This window comes from Lonchura striata, chromosome 9 (assembly GCF_046129695.1).
Source record: "Lonchura striata isolate bLonStr1 chromosome 9, bLonStr1.mat, whole genome shotgun sequence".
In the NCBI taxonomy this organism is placed as follows: Eukaryota; Metazoa; Chordata; class Aves; order Passeriformes; family Estrildidae; genus Lonchura; species Lonchura striata.
In genome coordinates, this window is record NC_134611.1 from 25,389,060 (window position 1) to 25,401,866 (window position 12,807).

Here is a 12,807-nt window from a genome sequence, read left to right on the forward strand (position 1 = left end):
CAGCTTCTAAGTTTTATGTTCTAAATATCTATACTTATAGAGTGCCTTTAGCCTAGTCCTTATTTTGTGGAATCACAAACTGAAAGAATTCCTTTAAATCTGAAAATGATCAGGGGCAAACTTTAAAAAAGCAGAACGAAAATATTGTCACTTGTATATTGAAAGTAATTATTTTCCGTTAAAGTTTTCTTTCAACATCAGCCCGCAAATTTTTAGCTAGACTAAAGCTTTATCTCACAGATCCAGCACTTTTGCACCGTGTGAAATCCAAGTTAGTTACTCGCAAAACCAGGTTAAAACGACGTACTCCGCGCCTCCCAAGCCCGCCGTCTCGGTGTGACCGCCACCCTTGCGGGCCAGGGCAAGCGCTCCGTGCCGGCACCCCTGGCTGTCGCAGCCAGCAGCTCCGCGGCCACTGGGGAGATGCTTTTTAGCTGTTCACGTGTCGGCAGAGAGACACGAGCCGGGGCCGCCGTGCTCGGGGGATGCGCTCAGGATCTGCCCGGCCGGCGGACCCGGCATCCCCCGCTACCGGGGGCTGGCGTGAAACCTGCGCGCCGGCGCCGCCTGAAGTTTCTGCCGCTCGGGGAAAACCAGGGGAGAAGCCGGCGGTCAGGAGGGAACGGGGGGCTAAAATATGCGGAATGAATGCCCGGAGCGTGCCCACTCGAGCCGGGCTATCCTCACAAGGAGTCCAGTAAGCCGCTCCGGTTACTCCTATGAAGAAACCCTGCTGATCAGCGCAGGGCCGGTTTCCTTCCCCTTCCCTGCCGCTAACCCTCCGACCTGTTCGGCAAGCACTGTGGCAGCGGAGGACTCCCGAACACGGCGAGAGGCGCTGGGCATCGCCGCTGGACTGCTTAGGATGTCGCTTCTTTGTCTTTTAACTCTGAGGCTGCCACAGTTCGGGGGCAGCGGGGCGGTCAGACTCCGCCCGAAGCGCCCGATTCGGGCGCCCGGCTTGCCAAGGCAGGGGGCTGCAGCCCGGCGCTCGAGGGAGCTGCCGGGGAGTGCGGGAGCATTATCCCACCATCACACTGCCGGCAAAACGTTTCCTGAGCCGCCTCGGCACGGCCGGGGATCGCCGCCTGTCAGCGGAGCGGGGCGGACACGGGGCGGCCGCAGGCGGAGGAGGAGGAGGGCCGGCCCTCCCCTCTGCTCCCGCGGTTGCGGCTCCAGGGTCCGGCTCTGGCACGAAGTTGTCCTCCCCGTAGGAAAAAGTGGGAAAGCAGGGGTTTTCCGAGCGCCGCGCCCTTCACGGAGCCTCCTCCACAGGAGAAAAAAGGGGCGGTCGGGTCGCCTCCAGCACCTCCGAAGTCCCCGGGCCACCCTGCCCCTACTTCCCAGCAGGCTCCCAAGAGGAGAGGGGACAGTTTCTAAAGAGCAGCCGGGACGGGAGTTTCTGCCCCGGGAGAGTCGCGCGGGGCGGGGCGGCCATACCGGGCTGCCGGTTCCAAGGCAGGGAGCCGACCCTCGGCGGGGTCTGCGCCACCTCCCTCTGCCCCCGAGTATGGGACCGCGAACAGCCCGGTCCCGGTACCCGACATAGATATTTCCGGCGCCATCCCATCTGGGGCATCCCTCTGCCTTCCTGGGTATCCCGCAAATCGCCACGGAGCTCTGTCCTGCAAAGTTTCGCGACACCGCCTCTGCCCACCTGCACGGTACCTACGGGCGCCGCACCCGCGGAGCAGAGCTTTCGGGTCCCGTTTCGGGACGGTGTGTGATACACGGGGTCCTCGCCAGAACTTCCACGCGTACCTCCACCTGCCATAAACTTCGAGGCAGTTTTGCGCGGAACGGGAATTAGACCGAGATCCCCTGGATCTGCAGCGGGGCCGGGCAGCGTCCGACGGGACGTCTGCACCCCAGGGTAGGCTCGCGCCGGCCGGATGCTTGGCGGCTTCTCGGCCCCGTTTGCACCTTCTAAACAGGGCCTTGTCGTCGCCTCGGCCCTGGCACCCCGGCCCCCGGTACCCGCTCAAGCCACCCTGAAAGCTGGCCCGCGAATGCAGGGGCTCGGCGGGGCGCGGAGCGGGCGGTGACGGGGCAGCTCGCAAGCAACTGCCGCAAACTTTTTTGGCAGGACGAAGGGGCGCTTTGCCGAGGGAAACCCGAGCGTGCGCGGAGGGGGAGCGCCCTGCGTCTCCCCCCTTACCTTGCATGTTTTCCGGCATCTGCCCCTGTTCCCCATTCGACCGGGCGAGTCCCAGGGCCTCCGTTTCCACTTTGGGTAGCATGACAAGGCGGCTGCGGGCCGGGCTGGGGGCTCCGTGTCCGTCCGCGACACCAGCACCTGGACACGGCAGCACAGATTTAGCTGGAGCAAGGGGCGCTCGGCGGCTGCTGCCTTTTCCCCCTCTTCCTGTTTTTCCCTCCCTCTGCTCCGCGCCAGCCCTTGCCCAGTTGCAGCGGGAGCACCGAGCGGCCCCGGCCGCCGGGAGGAGCCGCCGGGTGCCCGCGGCTAGGGGAGCCGCGGAGCGGTAGTCGAGCTGCAGGCGGCGCGGGGCGGAGGAGAGAGAAGGAGGAGGAGGAAGACCGGGGGTGCTGGGGAGGAAGGAGGAACCCCGGGAGCCCGCAGCAGCTCCGCCCGGGGCTCAGCACGGCGGCGGCCCGGAGCCCCGATCCATGCGGAGCGGCACAGTGCACAGGAGCACTCTGCCGCCGCTGGTGCTGCTGGACAGGGTTCCCACCCCCGTCCCCCTCCTCCCTTCCTCCCTCCTCCTCCTCCTCCCTCTCCTCCTCCCCCTTTTCCCCCCGGTACAAGTGCGGAGGTGCCGAGTCGGGACCTCTAGCCCCGGGCCCGCGGGGAGGCGCTCCGGGAGCCCGGGGGCTGCAAGGGAGCGAGGTCTCCGGCGGAGGGGGGCCCCGACACCGCCGCTGCAGCCAATAAGGCAGAGGCGGGATGAGCAACACCCCCAGCGCACACACACGCACAGAGCACACACAGTGGCTGAGTGCAGTCACCCCTACCCGGTTCTTAAACGGGGCTGCGGTGTGAAGGTCTGGGCTGTTGCCTCCCCTCCCAGCCCCAGAGGAGCCCGACGGGCCACCAGCCCCGCCAAGCCGGGCTATGCCTGCACTGCCTTCAGCGGCCGTGCCTCTTTCACTTGGGGCCGGTGGGGCAATGCCTCCGCCCGGCCAGCGCCGGCTGCGGAGACCCCGGCCCTCGCTTTCCCTCTCGGCGGGCGGGGGTGGACAGCGGAAAGCGCTGCCCTTGCGGACACGTTGCCGCCGCGCAGCCCCGGAGTCTGAAACAAGCAAGCGGGAACCGCGTTGGAGCTCGCTTTACCTATTTAGGCTTTTTGGGTCTCCATTCCCTAAGCGTCTTGCGAAATCGGTCAGTGCCAGTCGCATCCTTTGCACAGAGCCCAAAGCCCTGGCAGAGTCATCGCTTGAGCCCCCTTTCCCCAGCTCACAGTGCAGCAAGCGGCACTATTTTAAGCGGCACTATTTTCCTAGTTGTCCTAAAGAACTCGTTTCTCGCAAGTGTGTGCCCCAGCAGTGAGAGCCGAGCGGCCCCGCGGCAAGAAGTTGTGGAGGCTCCGGAGGCAACTGGGTGCCGACTCCCCGGCGAGCCGTGCCGGAGGTCTGCCTGCCCTCGTTGGCCTTTCCGCCCCTCTCTCCGGGAGGGCCCGGGGCGTTCCGCGCCGCATAGGTTTGATGGTGTGGGATGAGCGATATTTGCACCTTGGAAAGCATCCGAGCCCCTCGTGCGAGCGCTCGGTTGCCCGTTCTCCTCTGACTCTTTAATCTGTATAAAGTGTTGGAGGAGCTGAATATATTTGGCGGTGAAAACTGCTTCCGATGGAAAGTGAGGCGCGGAAGTGGCTCCATCGCGGAGTATGGCATTTCCCATCGGCTGGGAGAGCGATAGTGAAATCTGGCGGTTGTTGTAACTTATTCAGTAGTGCTGATGATCGCAGGGTGAACCCCAGCGCCACATGCAGAGAGCGAAGTCGGCTATGCTCTTAACTTTTTGCATCCAGTAACTGGGACACCTTTGCTAACTCAACTCAGATTCCAACCGAACACCGGCACCACCGGAGTAGAAGTCTATTTTCCCTTCTCTTGCAGCGTTTGATATTTGGGGGATGGATCCAACGCTCAGAGAGGCCCGGACCTCTCTGTCTCTTTCCATTCTCACCTTTCTCCATTCGCCTTTGGGCGGGAGCGTGAGCACGAAACCAACACGTACTTTCTCAAGTTATAATTTCACAATTAAACAGGTTGTCTGCGACTAAATTTTAGGACAGCATTATAGCGAGATGCGGGACCGAGTAGTTCGATGGCTAAGACGAATTGGCTGAAAACCGTCTAGGGAGAATGACCCCGTTTCTCGGCAGAAGTAGCTCGGGTTGAGACCCTGTCTCGGCCCTTGGGAAGTTATTCCCAAGTGCACTGGCTACAAACAATCCCTCTGTCAGGCGCCACCGTGTAGCAGCATCGCCTTTCGCTGATCCCGGGCGGCTCAACACTGGCGGCGACAGCAGCACAGCGCCGATTCCGCTCCCTCCCTCGGGCGTCCGCCGAGAGGGATGCGGGTCGGGGGCCTCTGCTTCGCGGCGGGGCCGCGGCCCTCCGGCCTTCCGAGGCTGCGGCCGGGCCGGCCGCCCGGGCCCGACGGGCGGCCACAGCTCTCCGGGGGCGGCTCGCAGAGGAGCGGCGCCTCCTCTCAGCCCTTTCACTCAGGAGAAGAGTCCTCAGGGAACAACTCCAAGCGCATTTACAACAGACCATCAGGACACCTGCGGACCTGGGTCATGCAGCCCGCTGGGCTCCATGGGGGACAACCGGTCCCCTCCCTCTCGCTCGCCGCCGGGTGTGTCACGCCGCTTGGCGATTCACCGACGGGGCGCTCCGTGCTGCCACTCCCGTTACTGCTGCTCCGGGAAGGCAGCCGCGTTTTGGGGAAAAGCCGGGAAAGGAAACGCCGCATCCGGGCAGGCGAAACCAGCCCGAGTGCTGCCGGGGTCAGGCGGGCTGCGGCCCCCGCGGGCACCGCGGCTAAGTGCCCCAGCGGGCGGGTGGCCCGCGCGGGGCCGGCTCTCCCTGGACAACATTTCCCCGCGGGCACGGCCTTTGCGGCCCCCGCGGGCACCGCGGCTAAGTGCCCCAGCGGGCGGGTGGCCCGCGCGGGGCCGGCTCTCCCTGGACAACATTTCCCCGCGGGCACGGCCTTAGCATCAGTCCCGGACTCTTCCCTCCTACTGGGGGGCTTAATGTCATTCTGCCAGGGAATTGTTTGGAGCGAGTTCCAGTTGTGCATAGCAAAGTAACTCTGCGAGCTATCGCTGTGGATGAAAATACTTTGGAGTGGTTATTATACATCCACATTTCTCCGAAGTAACAGTTTAGGGCAGTACATATTATAAATGATACCTGGTCCCTTGTGGCTACATTTAATTTAACATGGAGTTCTAGCTCTCACGATTGCCTTGAGCAACCTTAATTACCCTTTCTTCTAATCTCCATTCCTTACCAAGTTCTCCAAACTTTTTTTTTTTTTTTTTTTTTTTTTTTCTTAATGCGATTTCTCTCCTGAGTTTGCCTGCCTTGTTCTGACTTTGCCTGAAGGTCTTGATTGACGCGTGTAATTATAATTATAAAAGATGATGGCTCGGGGAGCTTCCAGCAGCCTTGATTAGTACAAGGAGCAAGACCTGGAATACTTTATACTTCTCTATTTAAATGTATGTACATTTACATTAAAAAACCCCACTCTAATGTTAAATAATCTGAAGCTTTTCCATCTCTTTGTTTCCAAGGTAGAGGCTTCTGTGTGATGATATTTCAAGGCAAACTCTCATTGCTTACAGCTTCCAAGAGGCCATAGAACCTGAGCAAATGTCAAAGTCTTTTTCCCTAAGCAGAGACATTTCCAACTTGTAGTGAGTGGTCTGCTCGATGAGAAACAAATAGCATACTCTCTTCGAGCTTTGTGTCGGGAGGTGTACCGGAGAAGATTTCGTTTACCTTCCCAGCAAAGTAGCGAAAGAGAACGTTTGTGGGGTGGGATGAGGGGGGGAGGCGGGACGTAGATGTTAAAGAAAAACTTCCCAGAAACAAATGAAATAAATAAATCAGCGGAGGACTGAAACTCTTCTGCTGGGAAGTCTAAATCCAAAACCGATCAAAAAGACTTAAAGGAAAATACTTAAGGAGGGAAATCTTCATCCTGTTTCTCCCGCTGAACATTCCTGTTTGCCGCCAGCGCAGAGCCGCTCTGAGGGTCGAGGGAGTCAGCATCACGCATCCTGTCCTCGGCATAGGGATGAAGCCTCGGACTCAGGCTGTCACTGCCACGGGCACGCAGTGGCGCTGCCTCGAGAAGTGCCCCGGCGAAGGCAGCGTGCAGCAGTGCGGCCGGCACGGGATCCCTGTGCAGCTGGGAAGGTTCAGATCGCGATTTTGCTGCTTGACCTCACACACCTGTCACGCCCAACTTTACGAGACTGTTTACACCAGGAAAAGCATGGCCAATATAGTTCTCTCCTCTCCTCTCCTCTCCTCTCCTCTCCTCTCCTCTCCTCTCCTCTCCTCTCCTCTCCTCTCCTCTCCTCTCCTCTCCTCTCCTCTCCTCTCCTCTCCTCTCCTCTCCTCTCCTCTCCTCTCCTCTCCTCTCCTCTCCTCTCCTCTCCTCTCCTCTCCTCTCCTCTCCTCTCCTCTCCTCTCCTCTCCTCTCCTCTCCTCTCCTCTCCTCTCCTCTCCTCTCCTCTCCTCTCCTCTCCTCGCCATAAGCAGATCATCCCTACAGTACAAAGAGCAGACTACCTCAAAACCTTCCAAACCCCGTAGCCAGCGGTCTCCTTTCATCATTTTACCGAGGCGATATTGCATTCAGTTCCCAGGGATTCATTAAATGGAGATTGCTAGTGCCTCCAACTCGGGCTTTGGGAAAGAAACTGTCCTTTCTAGAAAAAAACCAACAGACAACCCAGAACAAGTGTCTCTAACTTACAAAATCAACCCACTACGAACACAAAAATATATTTCCCACTTCCCCCCATTTTTTCTTTTTCTTATTTTTTTTTTTAATATTTTTTTGTTTGTTTGTTTTGGTTTGTTTTTGATCCACTCTCAGCAAAACAGAGTGGATGCCTCAGACTGAAATACTTATGTAGTAAAACGCACACCACAGAGGATCACGTCTGTGCCTGTTGCCTTTTTTTTTCATGCAACTAATAATTCATTCTTGCTTCACGGAGACGTCGTTCCTCTCTGGTTCGGCATAGAGAGCCATTTCCAAACGGTCAATTATTGACTGAAAAGCTATTTTTCAAGCTCGGCCAAGACTCCTGCTGTCCGCTGGAATGCACTGCTCTCTTATGAGCGCCTGGCAGCACCGTGATGCAGAATGACAGGAGACTTCGGAGTGAGCAGGGCCAAGTGGGTGGTAAAGCATCGCTCTGATTGCCTTTCCTTTATTGGTAAGTGAGTCATCAGCGAGGTGTCGTAACACTTCAGCGCATCCCGCCGACGTCTGCTCCGTCCCGCCCGGGTCGGGGCCCCGCCGTGCCCCGCGAGCATCGCCCGCTCGGGGCGCGCTCCCTCCCGCTCCCGCTCCCTGCCCGCACGGGTGTGGGCAGGGACGGCCGCGCACTTGTTGCTGCAAGGCATTCCGACCGGCATTCTGCTGAGCTAACTGGAAGGCGTGGAAGGGCTAAGGCATGCCCGGGCACCCTTGGGGACGGGGCTAGCCGTGCCCAGGGCTGGCGGCACGGCTTCCCTGGATCGATCACATCATCAGGTCTGTTGCACTCAACACTTAAAGATCCAGTTTTGCAAGCAGGCCCTCTATTAGAAATTCCCCCATCCCTTTCTCGCCCCGAAATTCCATGAATTCTGCATGGAAAACGGCTTCTAGTTCCGCACTGCCTGGACCTGTTGCCGCTAATGGTGGGACGGGGAAACGCGCTCGCTCTGATCGCTGCTGTCTGCCGCGGGGGCGGCGGCTGCCCCAGCAGCCGGAGGCGGGGAGGCGGATCCATCACCGGGGCTCCTTTCCGCGCCCGGGAGCGGAGCCGCTGCCCCGCGGCGGCCGAGGGACTGCCCGGATCATCCCGACTTTCTCCTCCGCCGCCCTCCCATCGCCCCTTCCCAGCACTGATAATTACTGTTCTGATGAGGCTACTTTGTTTCTGTCTGTGCTGCCCTTTTGGAGCCGAGTGTGGAACCTCTAGTTAAAAAGCCAGAGCTTAGTCTAGGAATAGAACTCCAAATATATTTGTATATACCGCAAGTCTCCTGTCAGGGCTGAGCGCCGGTCTCTGTATCATAAGAGATAATTGATTTCTATCCTGCACAGACAGGCTTAAAAATGAAATTTCTTTTGCTGAGGCAATTGACCTTGATCTGCTGGTGGAAAAAAGAGATGGTTTAGGTCTGCTTCTTCCCTCCCCCTCCCTCCATGTTTCAAAGCTTGGAAAACTTTATTTTAAAATAATTTTTATAGCTGATCTTTATAATGAAAAAAGTTTAAGCTCATACATAGCTATCTGTCCCAAGATTTATCCATAAACAATGTAAAACAATAACTATGAGAAGATAAACTAGGCATAGTTTACACTGAGAAATCCTGATAAGGATTGTGTACATTTGCATGTCTGCTCATTGCACATAAGACTCTATTAATATATATTAATACATAAGATTGCATATCTATGTAACATATATATGTACTCATGTAATATGTGAGTAAACTCTAGACATTAATAATGATCTCTCATGAGAAGTTTTAATGGGTTTCCCCACAAGACAGATGCACACAAATCCTCCTGCAGACACATTTATTTTCACCCCATATATATAAGACTAGTTTGAGAGCTGACCTTTTAATTACCCACAGAGACAAGTAGCTTGGGGCGTTTTGTCAGTAGTGGAGACAGCTCTCAGAAGACCGCAGGCATCATCTTTGCCTCATGTATTGTGGTGTTTAAAATCAGACTAACAGAAAAAAATGGATGTAAATGTAAATGCTGCCCCTTTGTAGATAGCTCATTTGCAGTATAAGCAAATGAGAACAGGAAAAGTGGGAAGAAAATTGATAAAAGAGTAACAGCAAAAGTCCAATGATATAAGAAAATAATCTGTGGCATGTCTTACAGTCCTCACACAGCTCTGTTCACTTCTGTGAAAGTTTTGCCTGCATAAATGCTGGCCAAAATCCTGGTCCAAACTTTTAAAGATAGTATATGTTGTCTTTGTTAATCATATGAAAATGCTACTATTCCTATTACTACTAAACATAAAAACTAACTTTGCTGAACTCACAAGGCCTAATTTTAATACTATTAATTGCCTGAGGACATACATTAAAATGAAGATGGCAGTAAGTATTCTACAAGCTGAAAAATGTCACAGTTGGAAACTACAATTAGATTGTTTTTTCTCTTATAGAACCATTTTTAAAAGTAGATGAAACAGTTATTTCTGTTAAATAATCATAGCTAATGCAAAAAATTGCATAGTGTCCCTGATGTTGCTAAGACAAGAGGCTGATTAGAAGAAAAATCATACTAGTCAAGTATCTTTGTATTGCCTCAGAATCTGGTAGAAGAAAAAAATCATTGCACTTCCATAAAAAAACATTTATAAATCCATATGGTGTTCATCATCTGGAAGATAGGATGTGCTATTAAGATTTTGTGAATTCTGGTTGCCTGTTTGATCGTATGACTATAAACCTAAAAGCAGGTGTCAACAACCGGTAGTGCCCACTCACACCCCAGCTCCAGGCTGGTTGTGTTTGCTCTCCAAGGGAGAGGTCCACTGCTATTTATATCAGTGGAGTCTGATTTGCATTCATGGGAGCTGGAAGATTCCCTCCTTGCTGGGAGGAAGATGGGACATGTCAGTGGTTGATAACAAAAACAAACTTATAGCCAGGTGCTGGAATGCAGAGGGCTCCCTGACAAGGGCAGCTAAGCCTCTATAGTGGAAAGCAGCAAGTGTCCTGTCCTGAGGGGCTGGTGGGATGAGGGTGCAGAGGCTGTGATAGCCTCTCACAAACACCCACTCTGCCTTGGTTAGAAAGGGAAAAGTGAAGGAGAATGCCAGGAGGGACGAGACAAAAGCAAAAGTCTAGGGATATGATTTACTCTTATGAGCATATGACCCTGTTGCTGATTGTACTTCTATCCTGGGAGGAGAGCTTTTTCTCCTAAAGAATCACTCTTCAGTGCAAATAAGAACAGAATCTGACTACTTCCTATTTGGTTCCCCCAGCTCCAAGCATAGGCCCTCAGGTTGGTGCAGATTCCATTTAACTCTTACAGGTACATGGTGATAAGTTCACAAGGCTGAGTTAGGTGAGCTTTTCAGGGCTGCTACCATGGGTTCTGGCTCAGCAGTGCCCTGGAAGGACAGAATCCTTCCTCTGACTTGGACTACACAGGATTTTGGAAAGTTTCACAAGATTTAGGCCTGATTATTTCTGGGCCATGCTTTGTGAATCTGTCCTGGTATATTTGTGACACAGCACATGTATAAGTGGTATGGTGACAAGAGTCTCTGCTACTCCCTGTAGCAATCTGTTTTCTCATATCCACATGATTTTGGGAACTGAGACCTGCCAGACTCCTGGAAACCATGAAAATTGTATTTAATTGTTCTAAATATCACAGGTGAGTTTCTTATTTTCCCTTCTCCTAGGATTTTATCCTTTCACCTTAAGAAACCTTATCTGAGCTACCATTGCTCAAATACATGAGATGTATAATTATTTTACTATTCCTCAAGAGAGAGAACCAGAGGGTCTCTCTGTGCCAACCAGAAAGAGGAACAGTTAGAGAAGGTCCTGGAGGGGAAGCTGGACTTGCCACCTTTTCAATGTATTTCTGGGGGCAGAGCTGTGCAGAAGAGTACCCCACACCTGTAGGGAAGAACAGGGACTCTGAGGTGACATCTGGCTGAAGCATAGTCACTCCATGGTGGGAGCCTTTCTCTAGGAGAAGCAGCAGCTCTACCCAGAAGATAAAGATCAGTCATGTTTGAGGCTCTTTCCTGCAGCTGTTGCTGTGCCCTCCGTCCCCACAGTCCCAAAGCTTCCCCTGATGGCGAGGTGCCCACGTCACACCCAGCATCAGGGTGAACTCCTCACCTGCCATGTGATGACGCACTTTGGGGCAAGAGGAGGGAGGCATGCTCTGATTCTGCTTGTGGCCAAAGATCCCTTCTTTCATCCCTGCTGGGAAATGCTGTGCTGAGGTACAACCTTGCAAAACCCTGGGCTGTGGAGCCTGTGGAGACAGGGGATGTTTGCCCTGGCAATGGAGAGACACCTCACTCCAGGTGTGTGGTGAGAGACAGAATGGCCTGAGACAGGAACTGTGTGGAGAAGGGCAGGGAGGTGGTGGGGACATGCACCCACAGGGGCTCGGCCACAGCCACCACAGCCTGGGACAGCCTGGGACATCTGGCTGTGCAATGGCCCTTGCTCCTGCAAGCCAGAGCAACCTGTGCCTGCAGGCTTTCTGACAGGGAGTGGGTACTGTTCCCATATGCCACTGAAAGTATTCACTTCTTTGCTGCTCTGAAGTCTTAACTGACTTCTATTACCCAGCCCACTCCCACTGAATGACGTATCTTAATTTCAACTGTAAGAAAGAATCTACATTTGACAGAAACTACAGTACTACTAAAAAGACAAAACCATTTCTGTGGTTTTCTTCAATATGAATTATCAGGCCAGAAGCAATTTAAATCTAATTTTTACAAAAGTTTCTACATGCGCACACACAATTTCACAGCTATTATCAATCATAATAGATAAAAATATTGTTCAATGATATATATTTGATGATTGCATTATCTCTAGAGAAAATTGTTACTCTATATATCATAATCTGTTTCCTTATATTTTTACACGGTATTGTAAAATTATTTCTAGCCTAAGTATATGTGCAAATTAATCATAGGCTCACCCAATTGTAGTGTTTTTTTCAGTTTGGATACCCAGAAATCGAATATATTTACTCAGAGTCTTCAAAACAGTTAGAAAACTGTTACTTACCAGCTGATGTAGGTCCATGTTTTATAGATTCCTGTATGATGGCTGCGTGAGAACCAGAAGACATTATTAGGTGTAAATATACCGTACCCTTGGGTACAAGGGGTACAGCATTGAGTACAGGAGAGGTGCAGCCTGTAAACTTTTCTGGCCTTGAGACCCAGGGTATGATAGCCTTCAGTGAAAGTCGGCGTGATGAACAACAACAACAAAAAAAAAATATCCAAGAATTCAGAAAGTAACAAGCATGTCTTTGAGTGGACTCTGTACTTTTTCCAGCATTAGTGACCTGCTGTAAACCATGTATCCCATTTCATGATAGTCTCTAATCAGAAGAATTGCAACTTGTGATAGGTTTGGCACCATCACGTGATTTAGTACACCTTGATAAGAGACCCTGTTATAAAGTGACAGCAAAAGAGATAAGAACTGTTGGCAGATAATGGCAGAGAAATGATTAACCTGGAGTGGAGAGGTGCTATGAAGCCCAGAGAGGGGAAGGTTGTAAAGTTGTGGGGTCATAAGATCATACTGAGTGGATGAAAAGCCATACCAACATGAGTGTAATGTCTATAAACTCAGACTTGTGACCTGTCTTCTTGATGTCATCACCTCTTTGCACAGTGGACAGCAAGCATGGTTGTTTTGGCTTCTGTAAACACTCTTTGGATGGCAAAACAATCAAGCATTAATTCCTTAAGGGAGGCTTCTGAATGCACTGGGGATTCTACGCTCTGACTAACAGCACCAGCAAATCTCTCTTGATAGTTTGTCACACAAAACCATTTTATTGCCCC

General features: G+C 52.9%; 1 protein-coding gene across 2 annotated transcripts in view; it reads right to left on the reverse strand.

Annotated features, from left to right (window-relative positions):
• The window catches only part of NR5A2 (nuclear receptor subfamily 5 group A member 2), an 88,870-nt gene extending 76,563 nt beyond the window's left edge, over positions 1-12,307 (reverse strand). The window contains exons 1-2 of one of the 2 annotated variants that reach the window (XM_021547288.2): positions 12,014-12,278; positions 2,159-2,296 (exon numbers count right to left, since the gene is read on the reverse strand). In XM_021547288.2, coding sequence (XP_021402963.1) covers positions 2,159-2,296; positions 12,014-12,077 — 202 coding nt within the window. In that variant the 5' untranslated portion in view covers positions 12,078-12,278. Of the gene's footprint in view, positions 1-2,158; positions 2,297-12,013 lie in introns of both variants that reach the window. The other variant, XM_021547296.2, reaches the window with a different exon arrangement.
• Positions 12,308-12,807: the final 500 nt, after the last annotated feature.